Here is a 21319-nt window from a genome sequence, read left to right on the forward strand (position 1 = left end):
CCCCAAACCCCAAAACAACCACCAAAACCACAAAAAAAACCCCCACACTTACACTGAAAGAAAAGCAGAGTTTACCAAGCTAAACCTCTATTTTGCTTCCCCTCTCACAGTGCCTTGCTTGTAAGCCAAGTTGTTTCATTGAATGACTATCACAGATGCGCATGCACGCACACACACACAGACACACGCTCTGAAATGGCAAGCACACATGATTTCATCATGAATATAGTATATGCTGGAAAAGGACTGCAAAACATCCTTTTGGCTTTTAAGCAGAGTTTAAAAAAAGCCTGAGGCAAAATCACAGTTGGTAGAGGGAAGGGAAAATTGAGTTTTCCTTAACAAAACAGTGAACTTAGCTACTGGCTTCATTCAGTGGTTGCCCTGGGAACACCATTGTAATTAAAGGCAGAACTTCAGGGAACAACTAGGGTCCATCCTGTACTATTAGTGTGCATTATTATCTGTGCTACGAGTCTGATGCCTAGTCCGAGAGGTCACAAGAACTGTACTTTCATCTGTGCATGAGTAAAGCAAAAATCATACTGAAAAGATAAAATGGCATTTTGTTTCTGTATTCCTATGGGGATTTCTCCCCCTGCTTACCCAAACTAGTAAATGCAACCAAACTAACAAGATCCTCCATTGCTTCCACAAGAAAAAAAAAAAAAAAAAAAAAAAAAAAAGGAGAAGAATCAGCCAGTGAGCATTTGTATATAGATTCAGATGGTGTATGAGATGTGTTTCTTCTTGCTCTGTTTTTCTCAGGGTGACTTTCCTTCAACATCTACCTTAACCTTCTGTTTTTGAAGCAAGACAGCACCTCCAACCCAAGAGATCACCAAAAAACATCCAGGAGGGATTTCTCTCACGCCACAGGAAGCAGAAACTCTTAAAAGTTTTGGCCTTCATCTCAAGCAAGACTGACACTGAGCCCAGAGCAATCCTTCAACCCAGCCTTCCTCCAGGGTAGCATGCCTGTGCCCACCCCCTGCCCCCTTCTGTGGTATAACCAAGACTATAACCCCTCTCACACAGTGGTCTTGGTTGCCATACCAGTTCAGGAAAATTTACAGTGTGCAAGATGAACTGCATAGCTCGGAGCAGCATTTGTAAGGTGATTCACGAGGCAAGTACAGAATTAAGCTACTGTTTAACATAGGATCCCCTCTAGGAACTCTACCTAGAGCAATTTGATTTGGATTAATATTCTGCCAGTTTACCTGTAGGGTCCACAAAGAAATGTAATGTAGATATTTTTACCTCTCAACTTACATGCTCCATTAGTAAATAATCTCTTCTTGGTACAGAACTATGAGGAGAAAATATTTCTTGCATACAGAAGACTGTCAAAATTAATTTTCCTTGCCATTGGAAGAAAAACTTGGTTGCAAGAATTTTCCATTCATTTCCCATTTGGCTTTGAAACGTTCTTCATAAACAAACTTCTCATAAGGCACAATTTTCAATATATGCTAGCTCTTAATGTGGTCTCACTTGAAGTCTTGCATTGATTTCAGTGCTGTCTTTGCATACCAAGTAGCACAGGGAAGAGACAAAAGAGTGCATTCTGCATGTATTACCACATCACATGAAAGAGGTATGGAATTAATGTGGGGAAGACTGGAACAAACATTTCAGTTTTGAAACTCTATTGCATATACAGGACAGGCTCCCCCCCCTTTAAAGGGGGCCTCTGACAGAATGCTGTGCTACAACTGGGAAAACTAGGCACAGCACTTGCCTGTACTCCCCAAATATACTAGCAGACAACTTGAAATTTCTCCTAGGATACTAAGAATAGATTTTTTTTCTCCTTGCAACTTTCAAAAGGTGATTTTCCCTGTCTTTTCAATGAGTCTGTAGCACAAGAAAAGCCTATAAAAAATTCCTACAGAGAAACACAAATGCTGAATTTCTAAAACCTTTAATTTACTGGAAGGTTTGCAAACTTATTTCCCCAGAAAACATATTGTAGCCGAAAGGAAAGCATCACTAAGAAAAAGTTCCACAGCCCTACTCCATACGAGGTTTTACATGCAGAAACAATTACAGCAAGAGCGAAAGAAAAGGGACTGTGGGTTGAAACAGTCACCTGCTTCTTCATAGCTAAGGGAAGGTACATGAGTCCTCTACTGCTAAGTGCTTTCCTTGCCTCGCGTAGGATGTGCTTCTATAGCAGTTTAAGTGGTTGTAAACAGGTTTTGCCCTGGCCCTCTGCCTTTTCCTTCCTGGCCTCTGCCAGTATTGCTCATCTGGTCCTGGGCGAACTCACTCAAGGAAGAGAGCTGGCAGAAAATTAACAACCTAGTGTAAAAAAACCAAACCCACACCACAGATCCTGTTCTGTTGCTCCCTCTGTTGAGGGACAAACCACACCAACCGCAAGCACTCAGTTCTGCCGGATTTTAAATTGGGACCTTGCTGCACAGATCCTGTATCTGCTCTGAGGGGCAAGAGCTCAGGTTGTCCTTCATGTTCTGTGTGTAAGGAAGAGACTCTTTCTTCCCCCCTCAATTTGCTTTATAAATAAATATTTCCCTAAACACTACTGGTAGCTCACATGCTTTAATGTCAATTTTCAGCTTTCTGTGAATCTTGTAATTTACACTCATCTTGAAAAAAAGAGCTTGGTATTGAGCCAGAATATTTTGTACAAAAATATTTTAGGGCTATAATGTGCTAATGTATTTTCATACTAGCAAGAAGCTTTCCACACTGAAAAGAACCAGTGTAATTATAATGCTTAATAAAATCTGTTTGGGAAAAAGCACTGCAGTTGAAATTTACTATAAATAGTTTCACAGATTTAAACTAAAATTATTATATTGCCTGTTTTTTGTTGTGTTGTTTTTTTTAAGGGACAAGAAAAAAAAAAATCTAAAGTGACAAGATCAGAGGTGAGGAAACAAAAAGCCCTGACTCAGCATGAAGGTTTTTTCAGTCTAACAGCATAGACAGGAGTATTCATCCATATGTGAAATGGTTAGCAAAAGCAAAAGAGGAAGAAAAAGTAGGACTTGGTAGGTGTTAATAAGTATTATTTGAAGGACATCATGGAGGCATAAAAACATCTTAAGATCTAACACCAAAAATATAGAAGTACATTAGAAGGAAAAAGCACTAAAAATTACTGAGTTATGCAAGAAAATTAATATAAAATAAGCAATTTTGAAAGGTGAAGGAGGATATTATAAAGCATCTAGGAGTTTTATGTCTTTTTCAGAGGAGTCCTCACAAGAAAACTTGCTGCAGAAATGCTTTAGACCAGCGTAAGGCAAGACATAGAAATAGCTTAAACATAGGGCAGGGGTCTGGGTATTCAGGAATTACAGAACTACTCTGGGCCACTGCACCTCATTTAAGCAATTGCAGATAAAGGTGTTTAAGAAAAACAAAACAAAACAAAATGAACCTGAAGTGGAGCAGCAGGGTACTAGATTGTACCTATAAGTTCTGAGTAGTTGCACTAGCTGCCAACACTGGAAAGACTTCTGTCAAGAAAATACATGCTTCTCTCATGTAGTAAAGCTCTTCTGACATGCAGACAAAATAGCAGAGAAAGGAAAACTGGCTTGTTATAAATAACTTGGAGCCGAGGAAGCCATTCTTCAGAGTAACTATTTATGGAAGTACAAGTAAGACATGCGCTCCACTTGGAGTAAAATAAAAGGGTCAGTTATACCACAGTAAACTACTAGTAAGCTACCTTTGATATTGGGCAGTTAACAGCAATAGTACAGAGCTCTCTTCAGATCTTACATGCCCTGACTCTTGGTAAACAGAAGGGGAAAACAGCGGATGACCTTATTAAATGCTAAATATTCATCAAATGGAATAGTGTAATTATTCATGTACAGATATATTCTACATGCATTAAATCTCTTCCAAGAAAAAAAAAATAATCAAAACCAAGTATACAGACGTGAAGTTTCTTCTTATGTAAAGCATAACCACTGTGGAAGCCTTTAAACTTCATTATCCATCATGTCCCTCTGAAACTGTAAACTATTAAAGGTATTTATGCTACTGGGGAGACTACAGACCATCAGTGTTTTTTGGGGAAACCTAGCACCATTGGCCTGAGTCTCATTTCACAGCCTGTGACAGTATAGCAAAGTTTGAAAGAGCTCCTGCTCTTGTTTTCTCACATAAAGTGTTTAAAAGCAACCATTGCTTCAATGGTTCAACCAGTTCAATGGCTGCTTTTAAAATGTTGTTGATAAAGTGTGAGTAAATACTCTAGTATTTGGCTAAAGAAACTTTACTGGGCTCTGCAGCTCTCATGATTCTGGGAAAAGTGAAAAAAGCAACTTGTTCTATGTGAATGAAAATAATGAATTCTGAAGTCTCTTCTCCAGACTCCTTACATGTTAACTTCACTGAGATAAGATGAAAGGATATTAGACTACTGTAAATTTGACTATGAAGAATGACCTTCAGTGATACCACTGTGTGTTTGAGTACATTCTAAGGCACAGCTGGAGCAGAATAATTTGCAATATATATGTTCACATGAGTGAAACATAAAATACCAGAATTTTCATTGTGACAGTGGAGCAATGTCATATACTATAAAAAAGTTACATGATGTGAATCTGTATCTAAGCCAATGAATTGAGAAAGTTAAGGTTTTCAAACAGAAATACATTAGAAAAAATAAAAATGACCTGACACTACTTCAACCACATCATTTAGTTCTGTAGGTTAACCAGACTAATCTACCTAAGCACAGCACAGAGACACCATCCCAGAATGTCCAAGATAGCTTTGTATCTTAACTAGGAGTGCAAAATGCAATGACTTACAGTGCACAGTGATGGTGATCGAGTCCATCATGCTTTTGTCAGTCAGAGAGCACTTGTATTCTCCTGTTGCGTTTCGTCTCACATCTGTCATTACGTAAGTGTCTGAGCTTTTTATACCTTCTGTTTCTCCCTGTGGATGGAAAACAAAACATTTATTGTATATGGCCCTGCTAAAAACATTAATTTTTGTTGAGGATTTTTTTTATTATAAGGATGGTGAAATACTCCAAAATATGTATAGACACAGCATCATTGAAGTGTAGTCACCTATTAATAACACTAAGGTTTATTTCCTGCATGACATCATAGTTTTAAAAAACACCTACAATTAAGAGCTTACTCTCTTAATTGAATTACTAACTCATTTTAGGAGGACATTAAAATACAAAATTTGAAAGTTTAGCAGAAAGAAAAAGGGGAGAAAGCAAAAGACTGAAACAGTCTACAAGCAAGAGTGTTGCAGAAATCACAACAGCAAAACAAATTGTGTTTCTAAATCTGTATCTCAAATGACATACTCAGTTTCACGATTTTGCCTAAACTAAGTGTACCGCATTACACATTTTTAAACAGCACAAGCACACCTCGCTCTATCCTGATCACAGTATGGAGCCTGTTAGGAAATACACTACCTTATATGCAGTTACCTACAGAAACTGACGGTTTGAATTAGCCAGCAAGTGTTGCTTTCTGGCTGTCCAGTTCCCCCCTGATTACAACCGACTGACTTAGATCAGCTTTGAAACAAGCATGGAATGAAACCCTAACTCCTATCTCTGAATCTGGAAAGTGATTTACGATGCCCGTGAGTCTTGCAAAGAAATCACCAATTCCAGCTCTCCTTGAGAGAAAGGACTAGCATTAGGTAGCAGGGAGACTGAAGATAAGACAAACTTGGGTGTTTAGCTCGCTCACTGTGATGGTGGAGCAAGGAGAGATACCACACACTTTTTCCCTGGCATATAGCGAGTTCCTAGGATGACTCATTGAATCTAAATGGCTGTTCTGAGATAAGAGGACTTCGGCTCCCAGTTTCCCTTGCTGCTCTTCAGCAATTCAAACACGCCAGGAGACCAAAGTAGATGAGGATTATGTTCAAAGGGCGACATGCATTTTTTGAAATACCTGAAAGCATGCCACTGCTTTTGGCCTTTCTCAAGATCAGCTCTGCTCATTACTGCAGTAGGAACAAAAAAAGGGATCTAAAATAGGAGAGAGAAGCAGTACAGGGGAAGCAGGACTAGGAATCTTAGAATACAAAGCCACATCTGTCTGTGGGTTTCACCAATACTACGAAGATTAATGGTACCAAAGCCTTTATTTTTCTCAATCTGCATCCTATGCATTTGACAGATTTGTTCTACACTTTCTCCTGTGCTTGTTCTTTTTTATGTTGTTATGCCAAACAATTAATTAACTAAAGAAAAGAAATTGCACAAAGATTCATTTGTGAAATTCCAAAAAAATAGCTGAATTAATTTCCTGTACTGCTGGATCTGTTATGACAACAGATGAGACGCTTTTATCAATAGTCAAAACTGCTTCTTATCAAAATATCTATCAATGGGAAATGAAGCCTAGCGATTTTTAGCAGGTCCAAACCCCAGAAAAACTTTGGGTGGGGTGGGGGGAGGGAGAGGTTTTTTTTCAAAATATTTTGCCAACTTGGGTGAGGCGTTCTGAGTCTGATGTAATGGCCAATGTCTTTCTCCACTTTTAGTCGCATCAAATTCCTGCCTTCATTTGTTATAAAATCACGTATACACTGACATGTAGGAAGGGATGATACAGAATATTTCACTACGCAGTGACAGCGAGGCAGGACTTACTGGAATGTAAAACAGGAACTCCTGCGGAGGAGGGTTGCCATTTCCTGAGCACTTCAGAGTGATGTTATCGCCTTCTTTAATGGTACTACTTTGTGACAGCACTTGAATAGTCACCTTCTCTGTTGGGTCTGTGAAAATAATGTACACTTTTAATAGCTTCTGCAAAAACCCACACTATGCATACGAGATTTATGGCCGAAGAGTACGTGACTTTATCATCAAGCAGGTGAAGGTATTTGCATGTATAGATCCTTTCATAAACGAACTGAATTCAATCACATGTTCTATATTTTTGCCAATGAAGTAAGTTCAAAGAAGCCATATGATATAAAATTAATTTTTCTTCACAAAAATACCTGTAACTGAAACAGCAATGATTACAACCATGTCATGTGCTTAAAAGAAAAAAAAAATCCTGATCAGTATGAACAGTTTCATGGTGTGATTTCATTATGAGGGATTAACTTGTCCTCTGTGAAGCTCACTGTTTGGAGGACTGCAGCAATCAGAAAAACAACTGAAGCTCTCAACGCCTTGCATTAGTACTAGATAATAACCTTCTTGCATTAAAGAGAAAGAAATATGAACTAAGCGACTATGTTCAGCCTATTCTATATGCTGATCACTATAGGCTTTCAGAAAGATGAATTTGGTCAACATAATAGGACCTTTAACATAGTCAACAGAACTGCAAATGTAACATACTTCTGTCATGTTCAGTGAAGTTGAACTATAACTTACATTTTATTCTGGCAATTTTTTTAAGGCAAAGAGAGTATACTTTAATAAATTCTATTCTTTCTAAGTAGAAGCCTAAATATAATTTTTCAAAAACAAAGTAAAATGAACAAAATTAAAATAAATAATACAGGCAGATAACTCTCACTGTTTTAATCGCAATGAATAAATAAAATTCCACCAAAAATGCCAGTCTTGCATTAAGACACAGTACAGTGCACCTTATTAGAAACTAAAAAAACCTACCCGTCAGAAAAACCCTTGCCTGACAGTTGATTTTGTGTGTTTAGTGAAGTGTGCGCTCCACAGCCCTTCTGACCCTTAAGGCATTCATCATGTCTGTCTTCTGCTACGCAGTTTCTCAATAACAGGAGCTGCATTCTGCTGTGGCCGCTCGATGACGGAGAGCCCTAACACAGCGTCTCACTCCTCATAGGAGGAGGAGTACAAGGCTTCAACAAGCCACATCGTCCCTCCTTCAGATGCAGTAGCCTTCCATCCATCCATCCATCCATCCATCCATCCATCCATCCATCCATCCATCCATCCATCCATCCATCCATCTTCTATTTCAGTACCTTCAGAGCTGAAGCACAACTTTGCCTGCTTGGGAAAGGGAAGTCCAGCATCGCTGCTGGTGTGGAATACAAGAGATGCCATGACGTAGCTGACCAGAAATCACATGCACGCCTCGTGGCAGCTGCTGGGCCAAAAAACCCAGTTTCAGGGGCTGTCTGGTGAGCTAGCCTGCTGCAGAAACTTGTCTCTCCTTCTGTCAAGTTTATGTGAACGTGACCAAATGTGAACGACTTATCATAAAGGATGTCTAGACATACCCTGGAATTGCTTAGGTTTTGTCTTAAGACTGAAAAGGGATGAATTATAACGAAGAGGACTTCAATTTGGAGCAGTTTTTTTTCACAGAGATGAACAGCACTGGATTAAAAATGAGCACAGTTAAGCAAGAATGACATTCTTGCAAACCACCAGTCTTTCTTGTAGGAATTGCTTACCCTTCTATCTACTGCTATCAACCAGGAACAAATTTTTTAATTTCATTCTCTAAACTGGAAAAAAAAATCTACAGAAATAAATGGCAAAAGACTAATTAAATTGTTCTCTAAGGTGAAGAGGTCACCCTTCTGAGGAAGATGCAACCTGACGACAGGAAGATAGAGCGCTCAATGCCGTGCTGAGTGCTGCTTAGCATGAGTAATGTGCTCCCCTGCTTCACTAATAAAGAGGAGCAGCCTGGTGAATGTGTATCTTGCCTCTCGGTGGCACATATCCCTGCCTTGGCCCATCTTACCTTCTGCTGCTGTAAACCTGAGATTCTGCTTTCTGCAAGAGCAAAATTCTGGGAGCCAGCACCAAAAGGCAGTTATTTAGTAAATTGCTGCTACCCCAGGCCCACCATGGCCACAACTGCGTAATTTCAATGAAAATACCAAGGCTGGAAACAGCATGAGTATCAAGTGTCTTTAATCTGTTATGTAAAGAAGTTTATCCATAACAAGACAGACACTTAACAACAGGGCATGATTGGAAAGTCTGCCTCACAAACATTATCTTTTTACACTGATTAATGCTGAGCAGAACCCAACATAACTGAGTCTAGATAATTTCGGTATCTGAGATACTATCTAACTCTCCATCTCCAAGAGTTCTCTTGCATTACTCATGTTACTTTCGGTCGCTTGCTTGCTACAGCTGCAAACCAGAACTGATAACTACTGCTAGCTGAGTTAAGTTATCCAATTCCAACTAGCACCCAACTTGGCAGGAGCTAATTCACTTCTCATACTAGGTTACAGTGGCTGGCTGCTGCCAGGATGTCAACTAGCTATTAAACACTTTAATACTAGAGACTGCACTAACCCAGAGCTAAAAAATCCCAAACAAACAGTAAAACACTTCTTAGATCCTGACTGAACAGGTATTATCTTTAAAAAAAAAAAATCTTGTGTAGGCATAGTTTTAAGCACGCTTTCCCCATTTCTTTATGATAAATGGGTAAGTTGCAAGGAATGAACAGCAGGTCTTGTTTATGATTTTTTTCTACTTGCTTCAGAGATGCAAAACACAAAAGTTTTGACAGGCAATCTGAAAAAAATGGCTGGGCTGAAAGACTTCCATTTCTTAAGAGTTGGAGTCTGCCATTTTTCTTCATCTGCATTACATTTGACTCATTAAAGAAAATCACATTTATTGAGAAATAAACTCATCAGGATCACTGAACTAAATTAAAAAACAAATCCAAACCAGACATGTTGTTATCATCTAGTAACAACAGTTATGAAATTCATCTGTTGAAGCTGTGGATGTCTATTAATAAAGAGTTTCACAAATTCATCTGGAGATGCATTTAAACAGAGTAAGGAATTGAAGTTACAGCAAATGAAAATACTCAGAAAGGAAACTGGGTAACCCCATACTCTGAAGTCAAAGTTCATACCTGAGGCCTCTTCAGTTCTGAAGGGTGTGCCTGCCTCCCACTGTTGGCTAATTAGCAGAACAATGCTAATACTGCCCATCTCTGGAGGAAGAACTATCTTAATTAAATTGTGTGTTACTAGACCAGGATTAAAAGAGTTGGTCTAGTAAACGTTAAATCTTTAATACAGAGTGTGCAAGATATCTGGCACAGTGACTATTCTGCAGGGCTGTGCAGCCTTCTTTTTCCTTTGCTTTGGCTAGTCCTTAATTACAAATGCACGTAGTACATGCATCACAGAAACCTGCAAGAGCCTCATCCTCAACAGGTGAAGTAGCCTAATGCACCAAAGTGGTGGGGAAATGAGGACAGCAAAGCATCTCTTGGCAAGTAGTAGCAACAAGTGCCTTCTGATCATTACACTTCTTCCTTGTCAACATCTGCCATGCACAGTAGGAGTTATTCACGGTCATGGGGCTCCACAAATGACAGAAAAAAATCCCAGTGAAATTTGGTACTCAACTTTAAAGGAAAACCAAAAAATAAATAAAACTTCTAGCTTTAAAGTGATGGAATAGGTGTCTGCAGGCTTGAAATCTCTCTGTTATTTCCAAGGATAATGGTTGCTGTCCCAGAGGTTTTCTTCTCCATTAGTTCTGCTGGTTGTCATTCTGGAGAAACAGCTGGTGAAAAGGTGGCCTTAATTTACTGCAGCTTCCCCAGGTGAAACCAAGGAGCAACTGCTCCAAGGTTTGATTTCATGTGGTCAAGTTCAAAACTTTGCAGTTCAACAAACTTTATCTATGAAGGAGAAGCAGCTAATCATCTAGGTAGAACACACCCTGCCACTTCAAGCCTGTGGCTTTTGTTTTCAAGGCCATGGAGCACAGATGCTAGCTGGAGAAAACCAGTGCCTTACTAATTTTCTTTGTATTCAGCTGGATTACCAAGTTGTTACACAATGTATACTAGGATCCTATTAGATGCTGGACTGTGTACTTAGACCCTATCATTGCCAAAAGAGGGACTTTTCTTTTATAAGCTGAGGTATTACCTGAAGTGTGCAGAAAGGAAAACACTTGACTGGACATATTGCATATCTCCTGTTCCTCTAGCAGCTACAACCTGCTGCCTTCTACAGTCCTTCAGAAGTGTCATTATACAAGACTTTGAAATGCCTCTTCCCCCCCCTTTCTAAGTGCTACCACCACATCTGATCTTACTTTGCCAACTGCCTGGTTTTTTTTATTCAAAGGAAGATTACCACATTGGTCAGTAACACAGCATGGAAGTTACTTTAGGACTTAGGCCAGCTGGAAGTACTTATTTACACAAATTCTCTACTTAAAAGTCTACTAATATTGAAATGATACTTTTTAAATGTAAAAATCAGCATCTTGCAGCTGTAGAGAAACTACTGCATTTTGTACAAGGTAGTCTGCCAGCATTAGCTGACCCTGCAAAAATGAAAAACATTTGGGTATACTAAAAACTCTACTGTGTATTTATTGCATATTTTAGGGGGCACAGAGAGTCACTCTAATCGACCACACTAACTTCCATTAAAGTTCTGAAAAGCCCATTTCACTGCAACTTTTTGTGGTTACCACTTTTCCTTTTACTTATATTCAGTATTCTACTGTTAGAAAGCAAGAAATCTCAGGTAAATCTGAAGATATGTAAAAATTACAGAGACAATGTACTCAGACCTTCTTGCTGCAGATCAGCTTTGAAGAAACCATCTCGAGAGCCAAGCAGCAATGTCTGCCTCTGATTTTGCTTCTTCCCCCCCCCAAGGTAGACTTCGTACAGCAACAGATGCTTTTTAATAACTTACAGTGAACGTCAAAGACAACTGGTTCTGACTGTATTGTTTTCTGGCCAGATGGTCCATAATATGTCACAATGCAAGAAAACTTGGCATTTGCATCTTCCTTTGTTGGCATGTACTGAAGAGATGAAGTCATGGTGAAGAGTCCAGTTGATTTGTCCACAATCTTTTGCAAATTTATGACCACGACTGAAAAGGAAATACTGTTTCAGTGTCACACAGACAGAATTTGCAACCTTTTTCCTACATTTTGTTGCCTGCTCTGTATTTTTTATCAGGCTGCAAACATCCAAGCAACATGACAAATCACCCATGAGACTGTACAAACAGTTTTCCTCTAATATTGCCACTGATGTATACCAGAACATTTTATCAACAACGTACTCCTAACATACTGCGATTTTAAATAAAATCAAAACAAAAAACTAACTGCAAACTGGTTGGTTTTTTAATACAAATCTCAGCTTAATTTGTAAGACAGAAAGGAAGCCTCAAAGTGCTGGCAAAACCAAATTTTTATGATAGCATTTATACCTTAATTTTGTAACGATTCTCTACTTTATGGAAGGTAAAATATTGTGGTCTGAGCAGCCTATCAAAATCAAAGTTGAAAGGGAGAGGGAAAAAAAAAAGGTTCTTCTTAAAGAATTTTCTCCTGGAAAATAAATACCTCTATAAGGAGACAATGACCTGGATGGTCCAAACCACAATATGGCATAGGTGTGAGATTGAGACAGTTAATGCCTTATAAGAAGTTGGAAATTAGATACAGGTTTCTAGATAGATACTTGTGTTTCTAGCTACACAGGTTCAACAATAGCTTCGCAACAGCATTAACAAAGGCAAACCCCCTCCCCATGATGTGGTTTTCAAGCTGGAACTGAGAGAGAGACATAATATGGCATAGCTTGTGTACTCTGAAAGGTCTAGACATTTCCTTCCAGTTTCATCTTTCCATAGGAATAGTTTTACTCAAAGGAACAATACATTAGACTAAAGTAGAGCAACTCTTATAAACACAGTTCTTCATGCATGCACCTCTCTGTGGCTTCAGGGACATTGACCATTACTGAACCGTACCTTCTTCCACGGCCTGCAACACTCTCCCATTTTTGTACCACGTAACATTGCCTTCGGGGTAACTATCTCTTGCAACGCACTCCCCAAGCTGCAAAACAGATAGGAATTAGTCGTTGTTTTTCTCCACTATGTTTTAATATAATACTATTTTTGCTTATCTGCTTGGGTAAAAAATTCTAGAAAGTTCAAATGCACAGCCCAAACCACTTTTTTAAAAACAGGACAAATCCCATCAGTGAGACTTAGGTACAATTTGTAAAAGGGTTCGGTGGTGAGTCTAAGATCAGGATGGCCCCTGTTTGCAGAACCAGGCAGGGCTAATACAGTGGTGGCAAGGGAACTGCTCTGCACTCAGGCTGGCTACAGACACGATCTCTCACAGGCAGGTGTGCACGCACGCACACGCACCCTCTCTGAGCCTCAGGCCATCACCTCGCTCTGCCTCAACTGTAAAGGGACTTCGGGCGGCCATCAGGCACATAAATTTGAAGGAGAATGCTGCTCTTACCATTTGTAGCTTCTCTGTTTCTAAGAAGTCTGCTTGATGTAAGATTTCTGGTTGAGAGGGTTGTTCTAAAACATAAATAGGATAAAAGTACTAGTGAAGGGAGCACAAACAGCTTTTTGAAAAACAAAAAGTTACTGAAAGATACATGGACTTAGACACTAAATAGAACAATCTGGCCTGGCACAGTCTTACCTCTGCTTTGCCATTAGAAGAAGAAAAAGTGAGATACTTCCACCTCAGTATTAGCAAATGGATTGAAAAGGAAAAACCATCACCTTAAAATTTGTCATACCTTCCATAATGAATTCCATGCATTCGGACAACATATATTTTAGCCAGGCAGACTAGTTCAGCACTTGGGAGGAGAGAAGCTGATCTAGCTGATTTATATGATACACATGCTGGAGGAAGAACCAGTGGTACAGAAACTATAGCAACAGAAAAGCAGCTTTAGTGTGGATATTACTGTAGCTGAGCTGTCACGTTATAAAGGAACAAATACAACCTAATCATTCTTCTAACATTTATTTTTCCTAACTGGGATTGTTACGTTTAAGAAATTCAGATTATAGAGATAAGTGTAATTACTTTAACTGATTCTGAGTTAGTTACGACTCTCTTAAAAAAATAACCTTTTTCTTCCCTGCCAGTATGTCTTCTTACTTACTTTTATTATGGTAGATAGACCTCTTAGCTTGCCAAAGTGGAGGATCTATCAGCATTTCCATCATAAAAAACTACTTTCTAGAGACTATATAGCTTGTCTGTTAAAATAGTTTGGCCTGAAGCCTGGAATGCAAATCTTTTATCTCCAAAAGAGACAGTTTTCCCCACATTTTAAAAAAATGAGGGGGAAAAAATAGATCAATGTTTATACAGTCAAATAAAGCCTCTACACCCTAGCTATACTGCTTAACTAAGCATACGTATTACATACTTTTACAGACTGAAATGTCCTTAACTATGACAGCTTACAGAAACTTTTTCCCAAATCAAGCTCCCTATGAAATAATGTATGTATGCCGGTAATCCCAGCCCGAAGTGAACTTCACACCACCTTGCCAGAATCTCTACACACTGATGAAGTTCCTAATGTGCAGGTGCACTGCTCCTGCAGTCGCAAAGACAGCAAGCCTACATGTTTCCACAATAATCCATCCGCTCCGTGTGCACGTGTGTTTGTGTGCATGCAAATGCACAGATATTCTTTGCTTGGAAGGCTACACCAGGATGGAACAAGAACAGCTCAAAAGGGAAATGAAAGCCAATAAAAGAAGCTATTCATCTAACGTTTTCCAACAACTTTGCTTGTGGCAAAAACCAAAAACAAACAAAAGAAACAGTCAAAGCTATACACCACCGCAGTTTCTTCAAAGGGCTAATAAAGATTATTTTTTTTTTTTTTTAAGATATGTGCATGTTTATTTCTCTTTCGTTAGTTTTAAAGGAAAAAGGTTAACCTATTTTCTGTAAGAACCTGTCAAAGACAAAACATTTTCGTGTCAATTCAAGCAAATGAGGTTTTACAAGACCATTAACAGGCCTTCTGGTTCTGATTTTCAGGTCCCATAAACAGGCACAGTCGGCTGCCTGTCACAGCCACCAGCTGATCAAACCACAAAACCGCAACACCCTCTCCCACCTCGGCTTTGCTTCCTTTCATTTCTCATTTCTCCCAGGACTGGTTTGAGAAGACCCACCCCGTGCTTTGGACCCCCCTTGCAACGCTCATACCGAGGGAAAGGAAGGACCTCCTGCTCCGTGGCCCCTCATTTTGGGTGCTCTGGTGACCAAGCAGGTGCTCCGTTGGGAGCCCACCACCTGCCCTCCCAGAGCAGCCTCCGAAAGGAAACGCCGGCTGCCAGATGCCCACAGCACGTGCACCACTATATAAAAGACTTATTTGGCATTTACTAGCTCAGCATCTAAAGCAAGACGACATTTTAAACTTGCCAGCAGCAGAGCCCACTTTGGTGGGTTTGCACCTTCAGCACACTGCTTATCTCTCAGCTTAAAAGCTTGCCAGAGTACTTTGCAACTCTGTACAGGCCCTGGAATAAGGGGCAATAAGGCAAAAGCCAAGCACCCGTGTAGCAGGAGAGCAGCTTGTGTCCGCGGGGCTGCTCCGCTTTGGAAACTGGCCATTCAATTCCAGCAAAAAGATGCTGACAGGATCCACCTGGAAAGCTGGTAAGAGCTTGTTTGAATGGTCCAGCGAGTGAGACTGGCAGGTAGTACCTCTGCAATGAGCCATTCCAGCTCGTTAGTTCTGAGTTAATCAGGTAGCACAGCTGAGGACGTGACAAGCTCCAGTGAAACTCAGCTTCAGTCATGACTTCAGCCGAGTTTCAGGTACGCAAGATTTTGGTTTATGAGGGTTCGCACTGCTGCAGCCTAGCTCCGTATCTGTGATTCACTGTGTTGGAAACTATGTCGGTTAAATAAATGAAGCTTGCGGGCTAGTCTTAACTCGTTTGGAATTAGAACAAGCAAGCAAGCACAAAAAAAGAAACCTCCAAAACCAGACTCAAGGGAGTTAAATGCAGAGAAATGTTAAGAGAACCCTAAATAAAGTTGTGAACTCAAAACTGAAAAACTGCAAAGGTGTTTTTTTCCTTGCCGTGCGAAGTCAGCCATATTACATGCATGGCATCCTCTATTCTTATCCTCCTTAGTAAATAGAAGCTTTCTCCATTCGTATTAATGCATACAATAAAGCATACAAGCTGTGCTCCATGGCTGAGTTAGCATTGTGTTAATATTTAGTACAGTACACAGTAATTCAAGCAGTTAGCATTTTGTTTCATCATATACCACTGTCTCATCTACATATTTACTGCTGTGCGATAAATAAACATAGTAATTCTTTATCATTTCCTTTGAAGCGCTGTGTTTGCTATGCGTGCTCTGAGCACGCTCCTCCCTGTTGTCATTAATTTGATTGTTCTTGCAGTCAAATTGAAAGTGAAACGAGGGAAAGGAATTACTGTTGGCTCCTAATCTAGCTTCAAACTCATTTATGCCACTGACAAACTGCTACCTAGACACCACTGATGACTCCCTGGCACCTTCTCCCTGAGAGAAGAGTAAGAGTGCCCTTCAAAAACAAGAGTTCATGTTTTTCAAGCAGAAGTGTCATCTGTTTGAAACTGCCCATCCCTGCAAGCAATGCATTCCCACAATAGAGACTTATTTGACAGCGTACATCTGCATCTGAAGAGCAACAAAGGCCAAAAAAAGCCATATAAAAACATGAAGCTGAGGAAGATATCCATCACAGTCACAAGGCAGCATTTACAAACGCTAACCTTGGCCTCAGCAGCCCTGCGCCCCTGGAAGAGGGGTAACAGCCTCCTCCACAAGCTGAGTCAGGGTTTGAGGGATTACATGTCTGCTCTGAATCAGCACCAGGAGGAGGCCAGGTTTGTCCATGCTCTTGTGCGGGCTCAGAGCACTGGGGTTTGCGCTGTGGATCAGCCTTGCAATCGGTTTGTAGCGCTACCAAGCGCTAATAAATTTTGCTGTGCACTAAAACAGAACTGGAGACTGGTCTTCCTCCTGATAGCTCAGCATGCCACAAAGTAAGTATATGGGGCTAGCAACTAATTTTCCAGCCCCTCACTGTCTCACAGTTCATACCGTTGCATACTAGCTACTCAGAGCTGGTTAAAACCTCGCCACTGATGTAATCCTGCAGACCTCACACAGTTAATGCTTCCCTCCTGCAGAAGAATTCACTCAGAGAACAAATGGAAAATAATCAGTGCTAATTTTATATTTTTCATTTCCAGGGCCAAATGACATCACATAAGTGAGTCATTATCAAAGCCTAAAATTCTCTTTGAGCCAGCACTTATCATGAATAAACTGCAAGTGCAGGCAGTCCTGTTACGTAAATGCCACCAGTAGATTACATTTTTGAAAGCTGCAGAAATTTGCTAGTCTTAGTAACTTACTCAGCCAAACTTATTTTCTTGGCTTTAAACAGAAGTTTCCACAATTTACGATTCAGATGCAGATGAATGCTAACGGTAGTAACAACTAGATTTACTTACTGAAGACTTTGACTATCGTTGGCTCTTCAGAAACATCATCTTCTGTAACTAGCATACATACAAATCTCTTTTCATCACTGATTCTTGCATTCTTGATGGATAATGTATAGTTTTCTGAAAGACTCAACCTGTCTTTGTAGTCTGGTACATCATCATACTGCACATTTTTTTTTGTTGATGATCTGAAGGCAATAAATACTGGAGATCCATTTGGCATTTCCTATAATAAAAAAATAAACATCTCTGTTTTGCATAAACACTCATTTAGAAGTTCCTGAAGATCTGCAATTGGTACAAACCCATAATTTAAAGAAATCTGAAAAGTACATCGGATTTCCCCCCCCGATTAATTTCTGCTGTACAAACAAGGAATTCAGTGTAATACGAGAGCTAGTTTAAGACTGCCATGGTACACACCAAGAATATCATCAGTAGAAATAATTTCAATCCTTTGGCTCAATCTCAGCATAGCATAAGGCTTTTTCTGATGAAGGCTGGTGGTTCTGGCACCACCTGCCTCTGTTTGTATGAAAAAGTATTTGAAATAGAAGCATTTGTGAGCTAGGCTCAAAAGCTTCACTTTCCTTTTTTTCCCATCATTGTTTTACATATTCATATTGTTTGTCTGGGATATTCAGACTTCATTCCAAATGCAGGATTTAATCAGGCATAACTGCCTATTTTATTCTAAATTAGGTTTTAGCTTTTTTTTTCCCCCCTTTGTTTTTAAAGGACCCAAGAGCTTATGGAATGGGAATATACATACAATCAAATATTGTTATTTATGCACCTCAGGATAATCTGCAAAAACATCATTTTCTAGACATCCTCCTAATATTAGTAAGTATGCAGTTGCCATCCTAAGAAGGAATACAAAGTTGACAGCCTTGCACAAACCTATCATATCAAAAATTTATTTTTATGAGAGAAAAAGTTACGGGCTGAGTTCTGCAGGATTTCATCATCCCCCTCTGTCCCCCCCTGAGCAGGGACAGACACTGTCTGCCTTTAAATAAAGTGAGGTGAGAGGCTGACTCCATCTTTACGTTCAGTATTGTGCCGGGGGCTGGAAGAGGTTTTCGTTCCCTTTTATCCCTTGCACCTTGCAGCACTGATGTGAGTAGTGTTCCCAGCACAATACCTCAGCTTGACTGCAGAGCCCACAAAAGCATGACGATGCTGTGAGATGAGATGAGTGGTGTCGGAGCCAGGCAGGGAGCAGAAGGCAACAGCCAAAGTGAAGTTTAAATTCCCTTATAGTCTTTCTTCCTCTCCCACTTTTAACTCTTGGATTACTCTAGATATCTGTCACACTGTAAAGAAAGCTTTGCCTTGACTCGAAGCACACAAAGTTGGAGGTCAAGTGCAAACGCGCTCTTAACTCCATAAGCCTACCCAGTGCACGAGCACGTACAGGTAAACGCCAAAGGGAGCAACACCTGCAACGCCTGCTCCTGCCACGGTACCAGTCTCCCAGCGCCCTGGGGCTCTCACCAGCAACCTGAATTGCTACTCTCAAGGCAGCAGAGCAGAAAACGGAGTTCCTCCTTCTTCCAATGAAATAATCACCCAACCAAAAAAACCTAAACCAAACCCTCCCCCTGCTAAGAACAAGTGTTGCCATGCTGGGAGCTGCCCAGGGAGAATGGGCATCACTTTCACTTGGTTGCGTGGGCTGTGTCAAAAATTTCATACAATAGCAATCGAACAGGATTTTCTGCACATTAGGTTTCGTGTCCTTTTCGATTTAGGAGAAGCTATAATATCTCCACTTGCTGCTTGGTACTTGTCAGAGATGAGCAATCCAAATGCACCAGAAAGAAATAATGCATTTCTTTTTCTCAAAATAGCCTTGCATCTTCATACAGATGGAATTCTTCCCAAGAAAAGTCAGCAGACTAAAATGCACATTGCGAAATGTAGGCCCTGCATCTTACAAACACTTATATGAAACAGTTTCACTGTCCCTTTTAGGGAAACGTCCTCCACAGACTTCTGACTTCATTTCCCAAAACATGTCTGTGGAGCAGGAACTCTTGAGTGGATGAGAGCTGCAAAAGCTGCAGACTTCCAGGTCCAAGGGAAGGAACCAGGGGGGATTATGAAACATGCCCCATAGCAGAGCAGTCTGCTGTAAAATAGGCAGGTGGATGCCATTTAAAAAGAGAGAGAGAACTGCGTAATTTTAAAGTCACTGTCAGATTAAATATCACCGGTTCTTGCTGTTAACATTTTGGTTTGAGCATGAGAGGAGATTTAAATGAACTCTCCAGTAGCGGGAAAACCAGTTGTCTCAATGTCAGTCTGAGAAGCAAAAGGGGTTTGGTATCCTGACAGTTTCTTCCATGTATGTTTCCAGGTTTCATTTGACTTTGATACGCTTAGTCTCCTTTTGGCCCTGGATACCGATCGCATGTAGAAGTGGTGCATCCTGCAGTGTTCCCACGGCGCGCTGGCGTTTTTGCCTCCATTCTCCACACACCAGAAATGGCAAAGTGAAACCACCAGCAACTCTAGTAAGGTCAGCTCTGCCCTCTTCTTTGCTGTGCACTAAACAAACTGAAGCATGAAACAGTATGGAGTGACTGTCAGATCAACCAGACCTGGGGACAGCGCTTTCCTAGGCATGAAGCATGCCCTGCTTCAGGCAGCCTGCTTCAAAAGTATTCAAATGTACAACGATGGCTCTGTCAAGCGAGTGAGACACCACTGGGTAACATGCCAGATCTCTAATACAGGTTGGCAGAGAACTCCCGAATAATTATTTCTCTTGAACTATGAGATTAATTCCTCAAACCTCTAATCTATGCTTAGCAAAATTATGCAGATTGGAATCTTGCAGTCTTACAAACACAGGAATGAACGTCTTCACATCCGAGGCAGAAATCCCATCAATTGGAGTCTTGTAATCTCAAACACAAAACACACACATCATCTTGTACCAGCTCTAATGAATGTAAAGGTAAGCTATACTTACATATTTCCATTTTCCAAACATAAGACCATCTGGTACTTCTAGACGACAAGGCATAGTGATAGTATCTCCATATACTGCATTTACTGTGTACAATCCCAGAGCTAGAGGAGAAACAGAAAGAGAGGAAACAATTTTAAGCATTTTCTTGAATTCCCATATGCTAGTCAACATTTGGTTCACAGCTATTACAAAAGCAGAGACACATCCTCCGTAAACGGGTATTTTCCAGCACGTAGGACTTACCTCCAAACCTCTGACAAAACAGGATTCCTGTCACTAAATTCATTTACATTTTGACCTTTTTGGACCCATGTTTTCTGCTGTAGTCAGCAGGAGCCAAATGGATTTCCAAAACGGAACTGCACCCACTCAACTGCATAAACATGTACACTACAATCAGTAGCCACAGCTATCGTCCCAAACTTAAAACTTGAAAAGCAAAATCCCTGAACCTTTATTTTCATCTGAAGAACCAGCCATTCCTGCCTGGAGAGGTTATGTTGCAATGCAGTATTGTGAGGAGGCCAGCAGACAAGTGATATTCTGACTGCTGCACTACATAAAAACTTGAACAACACTCTCTTCCTTTTCTAAGTGCTAGGTTCCCTTAAACCTGGAAAACAAACTATTCTGTACATTTAGATTTTGGGAAAATGAAGTTAAATGCTTCTATGAATTATTTAAGAATAGCTTTTTTGGAAACTTCAGCACAATTTTGTTGTGCTAATGCATACAAATTTACAGAATAAAACTGACCCGCTTATTTTCATTGTCCAAAACACGTGAATTGAACAAAAACAACAGACCCTAAAGTGATGAAATCTTAAAACACAAGGAAGTTTAAAGGGGAAGATGTTACGATTTGGTGCATTTGCTATAATGCAACTTTGCTTTGCTCCTATTTTCCGTAGTCCCCCCTGCTCTCGGTGATGCTCGCTGCTCCTTACACTGGAGGGAGGTTTTGCCTCTGGTGCTTGCCCGGTGTTACTGAGCAAGTGCACTGGCTGCCTGCTCTTACCCACAGTCTGTGGCTTTTGTCAGGGTCTTCTGCCCAGAGAC

The 21319-nt window shown here is 40.3% G+C and overlaps 1 protein-coding gene across 1 annotated transcript in view; it reads right to left on the minus strand.

The window, feature by feature from the left end:
- Positions 1-20386, minus strand: part of ALCAM (activated leukocyte cell adhesion molecule) — a 37128-nt gene extending 16742 nt beyond the window's left edge. The window contains exons 1-7 of the mRNA XM_010296626.1: positions 20261-20386; positions 17284-17503; positions 13229-13293; positions 12721-12808; positions 11647-11829; positions 6638-6765; positions 4809-4938 (exon numbers count right to left, since the gene is read on the minus strand). Coding sequence (XP_010294928.1) covers positions 4809-4938; positions 6638-6765; positions 11647-11829; positions 12721-12808; positions 13229-13293; positions 17284-17503; positions 20261-20314 — 868 coding nt within the window. The 5' untranslated portion in view covers positions 20315-20386. The remainder of the gene's footprint in view (positions 1-4808; positions 4939-6637; positions 6766-11646; positions 11830-12720; positions 12809-13228; positions 13294-17283; positions 17504-20260) is intronic.
- Between the last annotated feature and the right edge of the window lie 933 nt (positions 20387-21319).

Source organism: Phaethon lepturus, unplaced genomic scaffold (assembly GCF_000687285.1).
Source record: "Phaethon lepturus isolate BGI_N335 unplaced genomic scaffold, ASM68728v1 scaffold691, whole genome shotgun sequence".
In the NCBI taxonomy this organism is placed as follows: Eukaryota; Metazoa; Chordata; class Aves; order Phaethontiformes; family Phaethontidae; genus Phaethon; species Phaethon lepturus.